The 21,534-nt window shown below is 34.6% G+C and overlaps 1 protein-coding gene across 3 annotated transcripts in view; it reads right to left on the reverse strand.

The window, feature by feature from the left end:
- Positions 1-5,596: 5,596 nt before the first annotated feature.
- Pbk (PDZ binding kinase) overlaps positions 5,597-21,534 on the reverse strand; it is a 29,122-nt gene continuing 13,184 nt past the window's right edge. For all 3 annotated transcript variants that reach the window (XM_071609255.1, XM_071609254.1, XM_027927133.2), the window contains 6 exons: positions 18,729-18,822; positions 13,984-14,126; positions 13,192-13,361; positions 10,995-11,124; positions 7,111-7,287; positions 5,597-6,387 (listed from right to left, as the gene is read on the reverse strand). In XM_071609255.1, the coding sequence (XP_071465356.1) occupies positions 6,188-6,387; positions 7,111-7,287; positions 10,995-11,124; positions 13,192-13,361; positions 13,984-14,126; positions 18,729-18,822 (914 nt within the window). In that variant the 3' untranslated portion in view covers positions 5,597-6,187. The remainder of the gene's footprint in view (positions 6,388-7,110; positions 7,288-10,994; positions 11,125-13,191; positions 13,362-13,983; positions 14,127-18,728; positions 18,823-21,534) is intronic.

The following is a 21,534-nucleotide window of genomic DNA, read 5'->3' on the forward strand; positions in this document are numbered from 1 at the left end:
GAGGCAAATCTAAATCCAGGCAAGTAATTTACATACCCAATTTTTTAAGGTGGAATTTCTGACTTCTCCTCAGAATTCTCACTTTACAAGCATTTATCTGTAGCAACTCAGCTAAATAGAGCATTTTTAATTTCTTGTTAGAAAAGATGGTAAGGAATGAGTAAGATATCCTGTACTCATTTATGTAGAACATAATTCCATATCTTACTGTTTTAATCTTTGAAAATCAAATGCACATTTTTCATCACACTGAATCAAAATTATACTTAGTGACTACACTATTGTAATTTTTGTTGAATAAAAATGCAGGTACTGCCATACTGCCAGGCGTGGTGGTGAATGCCTACAACCTCAGCAGCTTGGGAGGCTGAGCCAGAGATTGCAAGTTCGAGACCAGGCTCAACAATTTAGTGAGTCCCTAAGCAACTTAGTGAGACCCTGTCTCAAAAAAAGGTTGGGGATGTTGTTCATTGGTTAAGCACCTCTGGGTTTAATCCCTGGTACCAAAAGAAAGAAAATGCGGGTACTGCTACTTAACTTTAGGGAACTTGTTTCTGGTAATTGAAGTTATTAACATAATGGATCCTAGTTGGATTAGATGATTATTTTGGTTTCACTTTTTTTGTTTGTTTGTTTCACTTGTCCTCACTCAGATATCTGGCAAAAGCCTCTTCAAAATTTGTGGTAACAGAATCAAGGTTTATAAATATATCTGAGCTGGTGGACCAGAGAACATGTCAACGTTATGAAAATACCACACACTTAAATGTACACACTTTTTTTTTTCTTTTTTGGTGGGGGAGGGGTTACTGACCACTGAGCCACATCCCTAGATCTATTTTGTATCTTATTCAGAGACAGGGTCTCACTTATGCTGAGGCTGGCTTTGAATTTGCCATCCTCCTGCCTCAACCTCCAAAGCTGCTGGAGATTGCAGGTGTGTGCCACTGTACCCAGCATGTGCACACATTTTTGTAGTATTATTCTTGAATACATAAGTGAAAAGCAAAAAACTATTCAGATTGTTTTGATTCTTAAAAATCATTGAACTGGTATCTGACCATAAGAATTTGAGGAAGTACTTTTCCAATTTGTGTAAAATCTGTTAGTCTACAATTTTTATTTGCCTGTAAGTTAACACGGTTCCAAATTCTAAAACCTGGGTTCCAAAAGGAATGTGAAAGTGTTAAAATGTGTGTAATTACAAAAACATTTTAATGCTATTTTCTGCACTGCTGATTTTTTAAAATTCTTTTAAAATATTTTATTTAAAAATTTTTATTAACATGATTTTATTTGCTCAATGCTTCCCCCCCCCCCCCTCCCTTTTGCTGGTGCTGGGGATTGAACCCAGGGCTTTGTGCATGCTAGGCAAGCACTCTTATCAATTTAGCTATATCCCCAGCCCTGCTGCTTGTGTGATGAATCAGATAAAATTCTTAACATTCCATTTGTTCTATTATTCAATTGAATGCTCTGATAAATTGTTTTTTATTATAAGAACAGTAGATGCTCTTTGGGAAAAAAATGATTAGATGATATGGAAATAGATACAACCCTAAAAAGCAGCTTCTCTATAATTCTTTGGGTATGAGTAAAAATATTACTTCAGATTAATTAAATACATACACAGTTCTTTTACAACTCGATTCACTTGGGTATGTCTTAGACTTGTATTTCAAGGATTCATTTCTACTTTTAATGCATGTCATAATTTTCTGTTGATAATTTTTGCTGGTTTTGTAGTTTTTTTAAAAACATTTTTAAAGTATTAATAGGAGAAGCAAGTACAAAATACACTGAAAGGGCCTCATAGCAATGAGACCCCAACAGCAGTGAGCACTTCTAGCATCCAGATCTTGGTTTCTCTATAAAGAAGAACAAGAGGTCCTTGGAGAAATGGTTCATTCTAGAGCTGGGGCAACGAATGTACGAGATGAGCCTAGAATGTACAAGATGAGGTATGCTATAGAATACCTGACCAGTGTGCCTTAAAACTGTCAAAGTGATTAAGAACAGAGAAAGTCTGAGAAACTATCATAGCCAGGGGGTCATGACTCCTAAATGTAATGGGGTATCCCAAATGGGATGGTGAAATGGAAAAAGTTCAATAAGTGAAAATAAATAAATTTTAATAACAATGTGGATTTTAGTACTGATTCATTGATTATTGCAAAAATACTGTAGTGATGTAAAATGTTATTATGGGAAGTGTGGTATGAGGCATGTGGGAACTCTTTTTTGCAGCTTTTCTGCAAATCAGAAAATTTATTTTGAAATGTACAACTCAACAGTGAGTTTCTTACAAAGCAAATACCTTCAATTCCCCAGGTTAAAAAATAAAAAACATTGCCAGCATCTTAGAAGTCATTTTTTTATAAGTCATTTTTTTATGCTCTTAATTCTTTAGTTTCCTCAAATTGCAGTTAGCTTTTCACATGACACTTTTTGTATATTTTGAATTTTCTGTAAATTGATGCATCCACATTGTGGCATGTAGCTATAATTCATTTTTAGTGTCATATATTTCATCATGAGAACATAAAATTTTTCCATATTGTTGATGTGCAGTTTTAGGTTGTGACTATTCAAGCCCTTTTTATCTCTTTTATGTCTTTAACTTATTGATGTTTAGTTGTTTACATATTCAAGATATATATTGTCAGTTTGATGGGTTGGAAATATTTTCTTCTATTTTGTGGCTTTTTGGGGGGGGGGTATTAGAGATTGATCTCAGGGGCACTTATCACTGAACTGCATCTCCATTCCTTTTTAAGTAATTAATTTATTTAAAATTTATATTGAGACAGAGTTTTGCTAAATTGCTGAGGCTGGCCTCAAACTTCTGATGCTTCTGCCTCATTCTCTTATAGTCATGTGCCACAATGCACAGCTATATTTTTAATTTTCTGTTACTAATCTTGAAATTCTTTAGTGTCATTCAATTTATCAGTGGTTTTTTTTTTTTTTTTTCCTGACGATTGATGCTTTCTTAAGAAATCTTCCCCCAAGATGATGAGGTTGTTTATATTAACTCTCTTTCTTTTCCCCCTGTGTTCAGGGCCTTACTCAGTAAGATTTTCCCACCCAGGATTAGCAAATTATTAGAGATAAACAATTCTTTACTCTCAGTGCTGGCCAGCTAATCCAGAGCCCATTCTACCAACCAACTTTATCATTGGCCTGTCAAATTCAGGACCATTAACTACCTGACTTAATCACTTCAGGGCCCAGTATCAAACAACTAGGGACAGCCCCTAAATCACAGCTTGCTGAAATTATTTACACAAGCCAATCCTGAGACAAGGCTTTGTTGCCCTGGCTGGCCTCATGGTTCTCCTGCCATAGCCTTCCAAGTAGCTGGGATTACAAGTGTGTTCCCCCACATCCAGCATGTACATTTTCATATTAAACTTGTCCCAAAAAAAGGTGAATTTTTTTTACTCTTGCCTGCAAACACTTCTATATTTAGTTTCACAATCATTTTATAGTTTTGTCATACATCACTTAGATTTGATATCTTTAATAGTATATTTTTGAAGTTTCATACTTGCTGATATGACTGACTTCTCTACATTGACTTTGTAATCTTCAAAATCTAAATTTAATTATTTGTGTATTCAACTCACCATCTATGAATTAATTATTTCTTCTTTTTAGAGTCTTCTTGTTCTTAAAATATTATCTAAGATCTCCAGTCCATTACAGGGTTTCGTGAGAGATGGTAGTGGGTATCTTTGTTTCATCTCACAGGAAAATCTTTCAAAACTTCTATATTTTTACAATACCATCTTTGTAGATATGGATACCCTTACAAGAAAGAAATTTTTAAAAAATTTTTAGAAATTTTGATCTTGATGTTTTTGTTGCTGGATTTCACTAGTGTTTTGTTTAGGATTTTCATGTGTTCATGAATGAGAATCTTTGTAGGCTCTGCAGTTTCCTTTTTCTCATTCATTATATGTGTTTTTTTTCCTTTCTAGATGAGTCTTGCTATAGTTTATCAATTTTATTCGTATTTTTAAACACTCAACTTGGTATTGCTTCTATTAGGCTTGTTTTAAGTTTTCTACGTATGATAGATTGTTTTATACATTTTGGTTAATTTCTTTTCCTAATGGGAGGGAGATAGATGCTGAATGTGCCCTCTGAAAATTCACATGTTGAAGTTGTAATCCCCAAGGTGATAGATATTAAGATGTGGGGCTTGGCAGGGGTGTGATTAGCTCATTAGGATGAAGACCTGAGTGGGATTAGTGCCTTTACAAAGGAAGCTTTAGGGAGTTGCCTTGCCCATTTCTACTATTTGAGGACCAGAGATGCCATCTATGAGGAAATGGATCCTCACTAAGATACCACCTTGATGTTGGGACCTTTCCAGTTTCCAGAATTGAAATTTGTTTTGCAGTATCAGGAACCTAACCCAGGGTCTCAAGCACACTAAATAAATGCTGTACTAGTGAGCTCTATCCAAAGTCCAAGAAGTTTCTTTGTAAGCCACCTAGCTTATGATAGTTTGTTACAGCAATCTAGAATAGGAGGCTGTTTTGTTTATCCTATGTACTTGGCTCACTGAGTTTCTAGCCTTTTTAATATAGCATTTAAGGCTATAAGCACTTTTTTTTTCCTGAACCCAAGTTTTTACATATAGTATCTTCAATTAAAGATCCTTTTGTTATTTTTATTCTGATAAACAAATTACAGGTCAAAAAGGAACCAGGAGACATGAAAGAAAAATTAACATTTTCTAGGCAGCTGCTAATTATCTCCATTTTACAGATGCAAACAGACTTCCAGAGGCCTTATACTGGTAGTAAAGGCAAAGGTTCTCTAGGAGGTGAGAAAGCCACCTGTTTTAATTTGCTAAGTTATTCAGCAAAAAGTCCTGCTGTGTCGACCCAGTCACAGGTTGCTCTTGAAAATGAGGGCATATAAACAAAATAAGTTTACATCTGAGACATAGTTCTAGAATAAGAATAAAAACCATTTTCTTGAAGTTGGTAGCAAATTGCTATAATCTTGTGTTGATTTACCCAAACTAAAGGGGGGAAGCATGCTGGATTATTTTGTTCCAACTCTAGGAACTGGAACTTTTCAATGAAAAGTATCAATTTGTTTTTTCTTTTTTAATCCACTTAATGCTTTATGGCTTATAAACAGGAACTGCTAGTCCTCCTATTGAGAATGGGCACTTTGTTAATTTAGCAAAGAATGACACAATATACAAGTCAGAATGAGGATGGTAACACTATTGAGTGTCAGGATACAAAATTATACATTAGATTTCTTAATTAACTTTTCGATTTGCTTTCTTGGCACTTTAATTTTTAACATTATAGCCAAGTGTGAGTACAACAACTAGATTCACAATTACAATTCAGTAATTTTGAAAATTCCAAGGTTGTGGCAGATAGAAACTACTGATACAAATCAACTTTGTTTTACAGATTAACAAAATAAGGTCAAGAAAGGGAAAGAAATATACTTGCATTCACTCAAGAAGTTTAACAACAACACTCAAATCAACTAGAGTATAAAGTAAGATAATGCTGAGACTATTCAGTATGAAAATTATCTTTTATTTTGTATTGTCTTACTTGAGTTCTATTATTTTTACACAACCTTGAAATGCAGTATAGATTAATAAATAAAAACTAAAAAAGGGATCAGTACAGAAAATACAAGCCAAAGAATCAAATTACCCAAGGAGCTATTCTACTGAGTCATTTTTTTCTTCAAGTTCTAGTGACCATTTATAAGTACATCAGCCAAAAAACAGAAGCAAATGCAGGCTTTTGCACTGCATAAAGTGCTAATTTTAATAGATCCATAAAAAGAAAATATGTAAGAACGATCATTAGTAAAAGTTCTGGTCATTCAATTCAAATTAATATTAGACAGTTTACAACATTTATAGTTAGTGTTTTAACTCTATATGAGCAACATTTAAGGGCCTGCAGAGCTAGTTTTTTAAACTTCACAGAAAATCCAGTATAATACTGAGTGCTTATCATGCAAATATAAAATATAGCCTTAAGAAGTAATTCAAATGTTAACAATACTATGGTCCTACAATAGGCCTCTTTCAGAGACTAGTAACTGTAGATCATCATAGTAACTATATAAATGTATCCAAATAAACAGAACAGTTACACAAACCATACATGGTGAGGTGGTCATGACATGATCACTGGCCATCTAGTTCTAAAGCTTCAACAATGTGTGCGGCAGAGGGACGATCTTTAGGATCTTCATTAGTGCATACAGAGAAGAGTTCAATTACTTTCTGGTAGGATTCATCAAGTTCTTCCATATTAATAGGTGGCCTGGTTCCCAAAGCTGCATAATATGCCTCATCATTGAAGTCATCTTCATCAAAAGTTTTATCTGCTCACAAAGAAATTAGAGGTTGAAATAAGCTAAACCATTTGAGGTCATGGAAAAGCTTAATAGCTTACCTTCTTGAAGTAAGAACTTATCCAATATAGTGTCCATTATACCACAGGCAATCTCTTCAGTCAACATGCCATTGAGTAGATTACTATTGTCTTAGATTTTTAGGCTACCAACCCATATTCCTCCTATGATAACTTTTCAGTATTTTTTTCTCAAGGGGAGTTTTTAAGGTAACTTTGTTTCTCTAGATTTAACTCGGGGGCTCTCAACCTCTGAGTGAGTCCTATTTTAGAGACATTGATGAGGCTGGCTTTGAACTTACGATTGTCTCAGACTCCAGAGCTGCTGGGATTATAGGTGTGAGCCATTTTCCCCTTCCTAGACCTAAATTTATTTCCCTATTTTCGATCAATCTAAATCTCAATTATGTGACATTAAACATAACCAAATTAATCACTAGTATTAATATACTATGTACGTTACAAACTATCTACTAAGTCAAACATCTTGCTTTTTAAGAATTTTATCTTAATGTAAATATATAAATGTATAAGCAAATCTTCAATGTGAAGCAAAGACATTGATTTATGTTCTATTCATACCACTGGTCTGGGGGTGTAGTTCAGTGGTAGAGCATTTACCTAGCATGTGCAAGGCCTTAGGTTGGATTCCTAGAACTGAAAACAACACAATAATAATAAAACAAAACTGTACCTTCATCATCATCATCATCATCAAAATTAAAGTGTGGAATAGATAAAGTCATCATTTCCCACAGAGTAAGGCCATATGCAAATATGTCTGCCTTATCAGTAATAATGCCATTTTCCTCTAAAGCTTCCTTGGGCTTCCATGGCTCAGTACCAATGTAACAGGCCTCAGGATCAGTCACTGAAATAAGCAAAATGCAAATAAAATTATGAGGGCAGCATTAGAAATCCCTAAGAAGAAAAGCTACACAATAAAAATGGGCAAATGGTTCACAGGCTAATCATATCCAGCAGACATGAAAACACATTCAACTTCATTGATAAGGTACTTTCCCTGTATCAGAATGTTAAATTTCAAAAGGCGATCAGTTGTCAAGACATAGGGAAACAATTCTCTTAGAAAATAGTAGGAATATAAATAGATTGTGGATAACAAGATTTCATACTCTAGAGCAAGACGGCCTCATCAGAATTCAAATACATGCAAGCTGTCAGCCTTGGGCAGATACCTAATGGGCCTCAGGTTCTTCGTTTTGTGAACTTGCTGTCATAGAACGGAGGATGAAATTTCATTTCAATGCTTTCATGATTGCTAAGTCAGAAAATCAGGAAAGGGTCAAATCATACACTGGCTCTGCTTAGGAATGACACAGGTCCACTCACATTTCTATTTAAATTTTAGAGTCAATTCATCAATTTCATCTATAATTCTGACTGGGAATAGACTGAATCTCTACGTCAATTTGGGAAGAATTAACATCTCAACAGTATTGAGTTTTCCAGTCTATAATCGCACTATTTCTCCATTTAGTTATATATATTACTTAATTCTCTCAGTGATGCTTTGTGGTTTTCAATATAGAGACCTTAGACTTGTTAGATTAATTCTTGAATATTTTTTGAGTTTTGACACTTAAAAATGGAATTTTTATTATTTATTGATAATATACAGAAATATAATAGCTAACTTTACTTTTTCTAATGGTTTTATAGATTTCTCTAATGTTCAAAAGAAATCAACAGTAGAAACATTTAGCTCTTGAGTTTTCCTTGTGGGAATGTTTCTTTAATAGATGTAAGGCTATTTAGATTCCCTATTTTCTTCCTATATCAATTTTTGTAATTATATTTTTAAGGCAATTATCCTTTTCATTTTAAGTTATCCAATTTAGTGGTATAAACTATCTTATTCTTTATATATGTGTAGAATCTACAGCTGTATTTCTTTTGCATTCCTGACATTGTTTTCTTTTTTTTCCGGATCAGTCTATAGGGACTTATAACTTTTATTATCTTTTCTATGAACCAGCTTTAGGCTTTACTAATATTTTCTAGTGTTTATTTTTTCTTCTGATTTCTATTCATATATTTCTTATTCCCTTTCTCTGGTCTCCTTTGGATCTGTCTTGCTCTTTTCTAGCTTGCAAGTGAATACAGGTGATTCATTTAGAACTATTTTTTTTTAACTATAGTCACTAATAGCTACAGATTTCCCTCTAGGCCTTGCTTTAGCTTTCCCTCACATATTTTAATGTTGTATTTCCTTATTATTTCATTCAAAATACTCTCCAATTTCCCTTATTGTTTTCTTTGGCCCATAGGTTAAATTTTTGTTGTTAAATTTCCAAATACATCTTAGTGGTTTCTAAATTTTTATTTATATATGACAGAATGCATTACAATTCATATTACATATATAGAGCAAAATTTTTCATATCTCTGGTTGTATACATAGTATATTCACACCAATTCATGTCTTCATAAATGTACTTTGGATAATGATGTCCATCACATTCCACCATCATTTCTAACCCCCTGCCCCTTCCCTTCCCACCCCTCTGCCCTATCTAGGGTTCATCTATTCCTCCCATGTTCTCCCTCCCAACTATGAATCAGCCTCCTTATATAAGAGAAAACATTTGGCATTTGGTTTTTTGGAATGAGTGGTTTCTAAATTAATTTTGTAAAACTTATAAATTTTCTATTCATTGCTGTTTTCCGCTTTTCTTAGGGTTTCATTTTTTTGTTTGTTTATTTTTATGTGGTGCCGAGATCGAACCCAATGCCTCACACTTTCGAGGCCAAGTGCTCTACCACTGAGCCACAACCCAGCCCCTCTTAGGGTTTCATTTTTAAAAAATATTTTTTTAGTTGTAGATGGACACAATATCTTTTTTTTTAATGTGGTGCTGAGGATCGAACCCAGTGCCTCACACATTCGAGGCAAGAGCTCTACCACTGAGCTATAGCCCCGCCCTAGGGTGTTTTTTTTTTTAAGTATAACTCAATTTCATAAAAGTTAAATAATGAAAAAGTTTTCCTTTGAATAGTTTTAACTATATTAACTAGGTTTTGATTTGTTGTAAATTTGTATTTTTTGAATATTTTCTAACTGGAATTTGATTTTTCCTTTCAGCCAAAAATTATTTACAAGTGTTTTAAATTTATAAAAAAAAAAATTAGGAGTTTTTATTTCCAATTTTGCTACATATTTCTAGATTTACAGCACTGACATCAACACATGCCAACTACTACACTACTTTTATAATCTGAAGTTTTCTTTTGTGACCTAATAATACATGGCCAATTTTAATATTAATTTCCCCCTACCCCTGTAGTAAGGACTGAACCTAGGTGTGGGTGCTCTTTCACTGAGCTCCACCCCCAGCCCTTACTATGTGTTGAGACAGTGTCTCACCAAGTTGCTGAGGCTGCCCTAGAACTTGCCTCATTCTCCTGAATTGCTGGGATTAGAGGCATTGCTAGGATTATAGGTGTGCGCCATCTGGAATTTTTAATAAATATACTAATACAAAGAGTTTAATCATATTATTCAGATTCCTTACTTAGTTTTGTCTACTTGATTATTAAGTTTTGAGAAAATGACATTAAGAAAATCTCATTTTTATTATCTTTCAAGAATTTCTGTTTTTCCCCAAAGTTTTGACTTTGTTGTAGTTATTTAGCATAAGGATACAGGACAATTCTATTTTTATTAATTATAGATATCATTATAATCACTATTTATTCTGGCTTTTGCCCTCAATTCAATTTGTAAACTTGTTTTATTCTAATTACTTATACATGATAGCAGATGCATTTTGATTCATTATACACAAATGGAGCATAACTTTTCATTTCACTGGTTGTACACAATGTAGAGTTGCACCACATGTGCAGTCATACATGTACCTAGGGTAATGATGTTCATCTCATTCCACCATCATTCCTACCCACCCCCGCCCGTAAACTTTTATTTCTGCTAAAAATTAAGGTTTACATATGACCCATAAAAGCAGTCATGGGCCATCCTTTTAACTTATATTCATATATTAAAAAAAAAAAGGCCCTTTCTTAAGGCTGGCTCTTGGTTCTCACCAAGAACATATCTTAAATTTCTGAGAATGATCAGTATTTATAATGCAGAGGGAAGACTGGGTTGGGCTGGGCCAAAAAGCAAAAAGCAGAAGACTGATTTTTACTAACATTCCTCTTTCCTAGTTCTACTCCAGTTTCTTCGAGCAGTTTCCCAAATTTCATCACATTATTGAAATTAAGTGAGTCCCTTTCAAAAATCTTGTTAAAAAATTTTATTTTCCATTCCAAGATGTTTTATATCTTAAAAATCTCAATCCATATTAGAAATCTTTCCCAAGCCTATCTTCAGTTAAAACATAAGCTAATAGTAAAGCTAATAACATATGTGGCATAGGAGGGCCTGGAGGCTAAGTCAAAGTGAGATAGAAAAGTAGGGATACTTTTTATTATATATTTTTCAAAATTTGTTTTAAATCTTTGAAGCATGTGAATTTACTATGTATTTTTACATATAAAAATCAGGAATTTTGAAGTTGTATAAAAACAAAAATTTAAAACAGTATTACTTACCAGTCATATTTTCATCCAATGGTAGAGAGACCCCTACATCACAGATTTTAATTGTTTCAAAATCACCTTTAATTACAACATTTGAAGACTTTATATCTCCATGAAGCAGTTTCTTTTCTTGGTGTAAATACTAAAATTGTAAAAAATCAACACCCGTGAGCAGAAGTACAACTTAATCGACATATGTAACCTTCAGGACTGGAGATGTAGCTCAGTGGTAGAACACTTGCCTAGCATTCACAAAGTCATGGGTTCAATCCTCAGCACCACAAGAAAACAAATTAAAAAAAAAAAACCTTCAAATAAAATTGAAGTTCAGTGACTTGAATTCCCTTCCTAAACTATAAACTTATTCAACCATAATTTCAAATTATTTGAAGCCAGAGAAGGGAAAATCTCTGATAAATCTGAAAGATTTCTTAAAGATAGATGTCTAAGTATATGTTAACTTCTTTGTATTTTCAAACCCATCCTATGTATTTACATATGAGAAGGCGCTACTGCAGTTTTCCAACTTCAATTTTACTTGAGGCTAGTATTTTGGAAATGATTTTGGAATCTTCCACAAATCTTCCTCAAATTGTTTTTTGTTTGTTTTTTCAGTACTGGGGATTAACTTAGGAGTGCTTTACCACCAAACTAAATCCCCAGCCCTTTTTAAAAATATTTTAATTTTGAGACGAGACAGGGTCTAAGTTACTGAGGCTGTCTTAGCTTCCTGGTTAGCCAAGACTACACCACTGTGTCTCCCTCAAATTACTGAGTTAATGAAGAAGTGACTTAGGGCCACATAATTCAGAAGCAGAAGTGGAAGCAAATGCACTACATTTTGTTTTATTAACTCTTTTTTGTACTTGACAAGTAATAATAATACACTGTAAAATGACCTGCAAAATGGCTATTTGTTCATTCATCAGTATTTGAACATTTCTCTCTGAGCCCAGCTTAGAAATGAGACCGTTTCTTGCCCACGTCCTACAGGGGTGGTGGAATTTGGGTTTCTTCTGTGTGTAATCAGCTGGCTGCAAAATAAAGCTAAGAAAGAAACAGCAAAGAAACCACAGGACACAGGAAGTAATTTTAGAAAGGTGGGGTAGCAGGTGGCTCTCCCATCCTAGCGATCAAGCTTCCACACTGGAAAGAGTGAGAGAGCCCACATGTGCTTTATTTATACAGGGGAAAGCATCAACGGTTTTCTATGGGATGTTCTTTGCCAAATAAGGTAGGAGGTGGGCTGTCCAGTTTCCAACAGGTTACACCCTACTCTGGAGCTACAAAAGCAGTCTCCCTAGTGGAGGAAAATAGAGGTCATGTCCATTGTGCAATCCATTGAGTGGGAGGAGCCACAAAATAGTTTGCAAAGTAAAACCTAATGGCTAAAGGCCAGTGAAGACCTCAAATAAACTCAAATAATTAATTCATGGGTGGTGTCCCACAACTGTTCTTGGTGTAGATCTGCTCTTTACACAGGTACGTTTACATACTTAATTTAAATGCAATCCATCATAGAGTGAATAGGCCCAAGTATATTTACACTATTAATTTCATTATTCATACACATCAAAAATATTACTAAACAATTCAGATTTTTAAATTTATTCTATTTGAAATTAGTTTCTTTATAAAAATATTAGAATATTTAGGAACATTGCTTTTTTTTCCTAATCTGTTTTATCAATTTCATTTGAATTTTTAACATGCAACTTTGGCATCAGTATCATCATTACCTGATCCAATTTTGAGTCACCCAATAGTTTTTTGGAGCCAATGTTACTTCTGTGTAAATGATTTATCCAAAATTACAATAATTTCTTTGCATAACACTGAAGAGTTTTCTTCATTGAACCTATATGTGTATACCCATGATACCTAAAACTTAACATCACACAAAGTAATCCATAGGGGGTTTGCTTATATCAACAGGGGTTAAGGCTATGCCCCCAGGAATAATTACTAAATTTGTGTTAACTAAGTCTAACATGTAATCGCTATTGCAAAACTACCTGGTCTTAGATTATTTCAGGCATATGTGGGGGCCCTAAACAATACTTTCCTAATCAAAATAAAGAAATGGTACATTCTGCAATATGAGACTCTATTCAGACTTAAGGATTAACTCCCTCCTTTGAAGAAAAAAAAATTGTAATTATGTATAACAAGTATTTAGTATTTTCATAGTCCACAAAAATATAGTTACCTTTAGCCCTTTTGCCATGTTCAAAGCAACTTTTAAAATTACAGCTGCTGGAAAGGCATGCTGGCTGTCTTTATTTCGCTCCTCTATTAAATCATTTAGAGACTTTTCACCTCCATACTCCATAGCAAGGCACAGACTGCCATCACTGGCTTCAGTAAAAGCACGATAACCTCAAGAAAACAGAACATGTCTTTTTTACAGCACTGTGATTGAAAGCATGAATCTGGACTAATACTAACAAATATACGATGAAACAGCTATTATTTACAAAACTAATTCAGTAGACCAAATTTTAAATGCCTTCAGTGGTCGCCACTAGTAACACAAATTAAAATTTTTTTTTATATTCTGTACCTCCCTGAATAAAATGATTTTACCATTAAATGAAGATCATTTTAAAAGGACAGCACCATAATGACTACATCCCCACGAAGTTTAAATATATACTTAAAAGATTTTTATGAGATTTTTTTTTTCCCTTCAATCCAGGGTTTCTCTACCACTAAGCTACATCTCCAGCCCTTTTTATTTTAAGACAAGATCTCCCTAAGTTACCAAGGCTGGCCTTGAATATATAATCCTCCTCCCTCAGCCTCCAGAGTTCCACAGGCATGTGCCGCTGCATTAGGGTAGAATTTTTTTTTTTAGACTGTCCACATTAATTTGATTCCTGACAACCTTCAGCCCCATTCTCTTCATTTTGATTAGTGAAACCAGTTAAAGTATTTATACTATTTCTGGATATAAAGAATAATAATATTCCACGTAACTGGTAACAAATTTAAAACTTACCTACAATGTTTGGATGATGAAGGCTTTTCAAAATCTTAGCCTCATCAATTAGTCTCTTTTGATATATACTCCGATAATCATCACTACAGATGGGATTAATCTTTTTTACAGCCCAAGGAGAATGAGACAAACCTCTTGGAGATCTAAAATAAGTAAGTAAATATATATGTATGTATATATTAATAAAAAATAGTATTAGAATGAATAAAGACCCACAATACATTTTCAAATATTAAATTTTGAAAGACTTGACAGTAATTGTTTTTAAAAAATATTTAAGGGACTGGGACTGTAGTTCAGAGGGAGAGTGTTCACCTCCCATGTGTGAGGAACTGGGTTCGATCCTCAGCATCACATAAAAATAAAATAAAGATATTGTGTCCACCTATAACTAAAAAAATAAATATTTAAAAAAATATTTAAAATATTTTAGACTATCAACACCTCTGCTACATTTCTCTTGCAACTAGAACATATGAGAAGATGAGAGAAATCTGTTGATGGAACAACAGAGATGGAATAAAAAAAGGAGAGACTGTTATAAACTATCTAAAATTATAAATTTTTAAGATGGACATAAGTCTGTAACCCAGCAATCTGGGAGGATCCTTGGGAGGACCACAAGTTCAAGGCCAGCTTCAGCAATTTAGCAAGGGCCAAAGCAACTTAGTGAGACCTTGTCTCAAATAAAAACTAGAAAGAGCTGGGGATGTGGCTCAGTGGTAGAGTGCCCCTGAGTTCATTCCTGGTACCAATAATAACAAAATATATGTATACACACACACATTTTAAAATTGGAAACTACTATTTTCTATTTTTTCTCTTCTAGCATGTCATATAACCAAATGCTTATTAAACATATGAATCAGAGATGAGTTACAGAATGATAACATAATAAATATTAAACCTTAAGAAATTTAACTTAAAGAAGAGAAGTTAAACAAAAACACGTGGGGGGCTGGGGTTGTGGCTCAGCGGTAGAGTGCTCACCTAGCATGTGTGAGGCCCTGGGTTCGATCCTCAGCAAAGGGGAGGGTATGTAGCCAAACATTGAAGTTTGTGAATAGGCCCAAGTATATTTACACTATTACACCTGTGATCACAGTTTATCAGGAGGCTGAAACAGGTGATGCCCAAGCTCCAGGCCAGCCTGGGCAACTTACCAAGACCCTGTCTCAAAAAATAAAAAGGGCCTGGGAAATAGCACAGGTAGAAGGGCCCTGGTTCCATCCCCAGTACTGAAAAAAGATGTAGACTGAACCAAAGATATAGTTAGCTTTGTACTCTCTCACAGGCATAGCACTGCTTTGCAGAACTTTGTTCAATGGAAAATCCTGTACTCAAAAGAATCATAATATTTCTTAATTCATATATATCTATTATCCATAAGTTTATCTAAATTGTTTTTAAACTTCCAGGTTTTGGGGGTTTTTGTTCATTTGTTTTTGTTTTCTTTTGTTTTGGTACCAGGGAATGAACCCAGGGACACTTTACCACTGAGCCACATTCCCAGCCCTTTTATATTTTATTTAGAGACAAGGTCTCACTGAGTTGCTTAGGGCCTTGTTAAGTTGCTGAGGCTGGCTTTGAACTTGCAATCCTCCTGCCTTGGCCTCCCAAACCACTGGGAATGCAGGGATGTGCCACCATGCTCAGCTAAACTTAGTTTTAAATAACAGCAGCATTTGAGGGGAAACCTTTTCCATATCATTTTATTGTAAAAAAAAAAAAAAAGCTATTTCTCAAGTTTCAGTGTTACCCTCATAGCTCTTGAATGTTTAGACTCTAGAGAGAAAGTCCATCCTCTCCTTTTCCATACCTACTCTGATCTACAGAATAACAAGAACAGATTTATAAAATCTGAATAAATACTTGGCTATGCTAAAAGTTGATTCATTAAGAATAATAAAACTGACAAATTTCTGATGAGATTATGCAAGGAAAAACAAAAGGTAGCATAAATAATATTTCAAATAAAAATGGGGACATGACTACAGGTATAGTAGAAAATTTTTAAAGTAAATACTAAAACTTTTTGCCAATAACTTAAGACAAAATGGATGTTACTAGAAAAATCTAAGAAAACTGATTAAAGAAAAAAATTACTCAGTAGCTTAAAATCTTTCTACGAGAAATATGAAGCACAGATGATTCTATAAGTGAATTTACTAAACTCTCAAGAAATCTGCCGTTCAAGCTCATACAAACTATTCCCCAGAAAATGAAAAGTAAAGGGACTCTAATATAACTCCCCTTTTAAAAAAATCAAAAAGAGAGAGCAGAAAAAGGAAAATCACAACCAATTTCACTTATATATACTTATAGAACAAAAATTCCTAGGAAATATTAAAAATCTATCAATTTATTTAATAATAATCAAAATACATTGGGTAGTTCAGGAATTCAAACTTGATTTCACATTTAAAAATATAAACTTCTTGATTAAAATAATAGCTTACACACATATGTATATGCCAGGGATGGTACCACATGGTACCATGTGGTAAAAAAGTGAGTCTGTAATCCCAGTGACTCTGGAGGCTGAGGCAGGAGGATCACAAGTTTAAGGCCAGTCTCAGCAATATAGTGAGGCCCTAAGCAAGACCCTTTCTCAAAATAAAAAGGGCTGGGGATGAGGCTCAGTGGTTAAGCATCTCTGGGTTCAATCCCCAGTACCAACAAATAAATATATGGCAAATAGCTGTTTTAAGACATACCCACTTACAAGAATGGAAATAACAGAAGAGGAGACCAGAGCAACTCAATTTCAGAAGCTAGAAAGCAGATGAAAGTAACTGACTCAAAAGACCTAGTGAAGAGCTTGAAACATGATGTACAAAGCAGGGGGATTCCTATACACCAGTCCCAATTCCGTCCCACTGGGCAGTCCCCAGCCCCTACTTCTAGAGACCTGCTTTGGGAGGAGGTAAAACAGAGGGTCTTTAGCCTTTGGTTTACTAGCAGTTGAAAACATGAGACTCAGGTAGGAACAGAGTAATAACTAATAACACAGGCATACTAAGTGCTCAGTGAGTTTTTACATGTGTATACATCTGTTATCGATATCCAAGATACAGAACACATCTACAACCTCAAAATACTTGGATGTTATTTTTAAGAAAGATAATTAAAATCAAGATTTAAAAAATGAAAAACTCAACTGAAACCTTGGAAGATAAAGTTGGGGAAATATCCCAGAAAACAGCAAAAAGACAGGATAACCAGATTAAAAAAAAAAAAAAGAAGTAGGTTAGAAATCAGTCCAGTAAGTTCAATATCCAAATAAAAGGATTTGAGGTAGAGAAGAGTGAAAAACAAGTTGGAAATCATCAACAAAGTAATTTTTTTAATTTAAAATATTTAAGAACAGTAACTATCAGATTCCAAGCGGGGCACACCCAGACATGTAATTTGTCAAATTTCAGAACACTGGCAACCATCAGATCATACAAAGATCTGGAGAGTGGGGGCTGGAGTTGTGGGTCAGTGGTAGAGTGCTTGTCTAGCATGTATGAGGCACTGGGTTTGGTTCTCAGCAACTCATAAAAATAAGTGAATAAAATAAAGGTTCATCAACATCTAAAAAAAATTTAAAAAAAGATCTGGAGAGTGGGAGAGACAGATAACATAAAACAGATTACATGAAAAGGAATGAGCAATCAGAAGGGCTTCACAATTCTCAACAGTAACACTGTAAACTAAAATACAATGGTGGTGATAGATATTCTCAAAATACTGGAGGAAAATTATTTCCAAACAAGAAATGCTTCAGGAATACTCCACTGTACATAATTGCTAGAATATTCTTAATTCATTAGCTTCTTATTTTAGAAAGCATTTCTGTTTGGAAACAATACAAATCTAGGTAAATGAAGCTAAGATATCCTAAGAAAGATTGGACTAATCAGGCCGATTCCAAGAATTCATTAAGGAATACATACTAACTGAGTATTCTGCTACTTAACAGACATGAAATTAAGTAAAGAGTAATGATTAAAAGAAATAATTTTAGAAAACAAACCATCACCAGTGCCTGTAATCCCAGCAAATGAGGAGGCTGAGGCAGGAGGATCACAAGTTCAATATCTGCCTAGGCAACTTAGTGAGATCCTGCCTCAAAATTAAAAAAAAAAAGAAAAGAAAAAAATGCTGGGGATGTATGTGGTACAGCACCCTGTGGGTTTCAATCCCCAGTAACACACATACACACAAAACTGTTGACATCTATATTATTGATAATTAGCACCATACTTATTCAATTACTTCGTTTCTAACACAATTTCCTACACTTTAAAATCATGTATTTCCTCCTCTTAATAACAACGCCATAAGAAACAAAGCCCTTTTGACTTCTTTTAGAAGGAAAGATCCTGAGAAGGCAACTCACCAGATAGAGGAAGTTATTAGTCACTATCATTTTCAAGCAATGGCTTCCTCTTTGAGGTTTACTTATTGAAAATCTTATGTTAATACTACAAAGGAAACCTTTCCTCTGTCACTTCCCCTTCTTATAGAAGCCAAGGAAAAATTAAAAGGTAAACTACTTCCTCTTAAGTAATTCATCAGGAGTAGGCTACAAGAAAAGTATACCAGGCAAGATCTGGAAGTTATTGCATTCTAGGGACTGGGATACAGCAGTCAGACAGGATAAGAAACATACCCTAAAGCCACATATTTGACTTTTCATATTCCTTTTTTGTTTCTGAGTTCCATATAAAACGGTTAACCTGAAATTTTATACTCACCTCTTCATTAGGTAAACATTTACCCCAGTCCCAAAGCCAAGCTTCTGCATAAATGGAGAGGCAGGGATAGTTACATACGGAGTTGGACATAACACTAAATGTTGGAAAAAGAAACAAAAATAGAATTAGTTTGTGAAAAAGCTAATAAAAGCATCCTAATAGTCTAAAAATATTGTCATTAAGACTATTAATTGGCATAATCTTTTTGGAGAGCAATTATAGTTATCTATCCTAATCTTAAATGGATACCCTTTAACCATGCCTACATTAACCCTGAAGCAGACGTCAGTAAATTGTCTTGTGTTTCTATGGCCCACAGACTAAGAATTTTTTCCAAATTTTTAAAGGGTTGTTAAAAAAATAAAGAATATACAACAGAGTTCACGTGTGTGGCCCTCCAAGTCTAAACTATGTACTAACTGCCCACTGAGAGAAATAAATGAAATATAAATATATATATTTGAATATTGGTGTTTGCTGCTTTTTTTTTTTTTTTTTTTTTGGCACTGAGGATTGAACCCAAGGATGCTCCACCACTGAGCTATATCCCTAGCCCTTTTTGTTTTATTTTGACGTGGGGTCTCATGAGTTGTTATGGCTGGCCTTGAACTCAGAAAAAAAAAAAAAACACAACCCTCAGTGATCACCATCAGAAGCCTAATTACAATATACATTCCAGAGCATTATTGTCTTTAAAAAGATGTGATAAAGGAGTTCTACTTCTGCTTATGAACAATTACTGCTCTTGAAATGACCATCTCATCATGAACAACAGAACACCTGACACAATACAATGGATTTTACACATGACGACAGGCAGAGTAGGTCTGCGTTCTCTGAGGGAAGAGAAAGAAATGAAGGGAGCCCTATATAACTGCCCTGATTTTATGCATAAAGGCAGTTTCCAGGCTGCAACATAAAGGAAACACAGCCTGGCAGTCTTGTAAAACTATGGAGATAGAGATCAAAGAGACCTAGGTGACTAGAATTTGTAGAGCAGAGAACCAAAATGGAAGGAGCTAGAGAAAGAGTGCTCTGAAGATCTGGCAAGATCTCCCAGTGAGTACTTGGCTAAGTGCTCATCTGCAAACACAATGGGTAGTTACATATGGAAAGCCAGGAAAGAACTGACTAATTACTAGAAATCCCACAAGTCTAGGAATGAATTCACTTTACCATAAGTCAGAATGTAGTAACTCTAGTCACAACTTGGTAGCACAGCTACCTTTTAGCCCAACAAGAAAAATCTATTAAAAAACTTAAAAGCAAGTCTCAAAAGGAACAGACTAACATGCAGGTGAGTTAACTTTAGGCCTTAATGAAATCAAACAGTCTAAAAGAATAAGAAAGTCCAGCACTAAAAGATGTGAAATATAAAAAAATTACCAGCCATGAAAGAGGCAGGAAAATATGTCCCCAAAATATGTCCCATACCAGGGGAAAAATAAACTAATAAAAACATACCATCAAATGACAGGGATTGTGGAATTAATGACAAGAAATCTTAAAACATATGTTAAAAATGCACTTAATGATGTAAAGAAAACTCAAAAGAATGAAAAATGTAAGAGATAAGAATAACCACCTTAGAGTCTAAGAAAAGTGAACAGAAACTCAAGATACAGCAACAAACACTACCAAAAATGAAGCAGAGGAGAGCAAAAAAATCAGTGAGCTATGGAGTGTTAGTCTGTAAACAAGTCAGGATGGCGCCTGGCATTTTGCCAGAGGGAGTGGTTTGAGAAGTAACGCCAGCGAGCCATTAAGTGTGGAGATTCCTTATTGGTTGACTGCTGTATCTAGTTTATGTTAATTAAGATAAGTTGTATGGAATGTATATATACCCCTCCTGCCCTACAATAAACGGCTCCCACTCCTGCTGTATCAATCTACACAAGTTCTTTGTCACACACACACACACACACACACACACACACACACACACACCCGGTTATTTTGCTGCAGCCGGACTGTGGCAATGGAGCAATAGCAAAATAGATTTAAGTTCCATAATTTATTAAGTATAAATGGTCTAAACAGTATTATCCAATAAACCCTGCCACAAGAAAAATATTCTGTATTTATGCTGTTCAGTACAGAAGTCGCTACCCAAATGTGGTTACTTAGCACTAAAGAGTGTGGCTAATATAAATGAGAAACTAAATTGGTGATTTTATTTAATTATGATTAATCTGAATCCAAATTTTAAATGGCCCCATGTGGCTAGTGGTGAAATTGTCTAACTAAGGGTGAAAGTTGTCAGAATGGATAAAAACAAAACTATATAATATTTATAATAAATTCACTTTTAAATATAAAAACACAAATAAAAGGTTGGAAAACATATACCATTCAAACAATAATCAAAATAAAGCTGGATGGCTCTGTTATTATCACATAAAATGGGCTTCAAAACAGAGTATCACCTAGGATAAAGAAAGGCATTTCATAATAGCCAATGAAATGGAGACCCTGCCTTAAGTGTGGGCAGCACTGACCAATAAGATGATGGCTTGGATGAAATAAAGTTTGAAGAACAAGGAAGCAGCGCAGATGCAAGCTCCAGTCTTCTAGAATGGGTTCTCGATTTCTGCTGCCATCATCAGAGGATATTGGACTCTTGCTTCTTCACTCTTCAAAGCAGTCTCTGACAGTGATTCTCTGGAAGCCTTTGGTCTCAAACTAGGGTAACACCATTGATCCCTCTCAGTCTGAGGCTTCAGCCTCTTGGACTGCACAGCTACTGGTTCTGCCAGCTCTCCAGCAGATGGCCATTGTGGACTGTCCAGCTTCTGGTTACTTAATC

Source organism: Marmota flaviventris, chromosome 3 (genome assembly GCF_047511675.1).
Source record: "Marmota flaviventris isolate mMarFla1 chromosome 3, mMarFla1.hap1, whole genome shotgun sequence".
Classification (NCBI taxonomy): domain Eukaryota; kingdom Metazoa; phylum Chordata; class Mammalia; order Rodentia; family Sciuridae; genus Marmota; species Marmota flaviventris.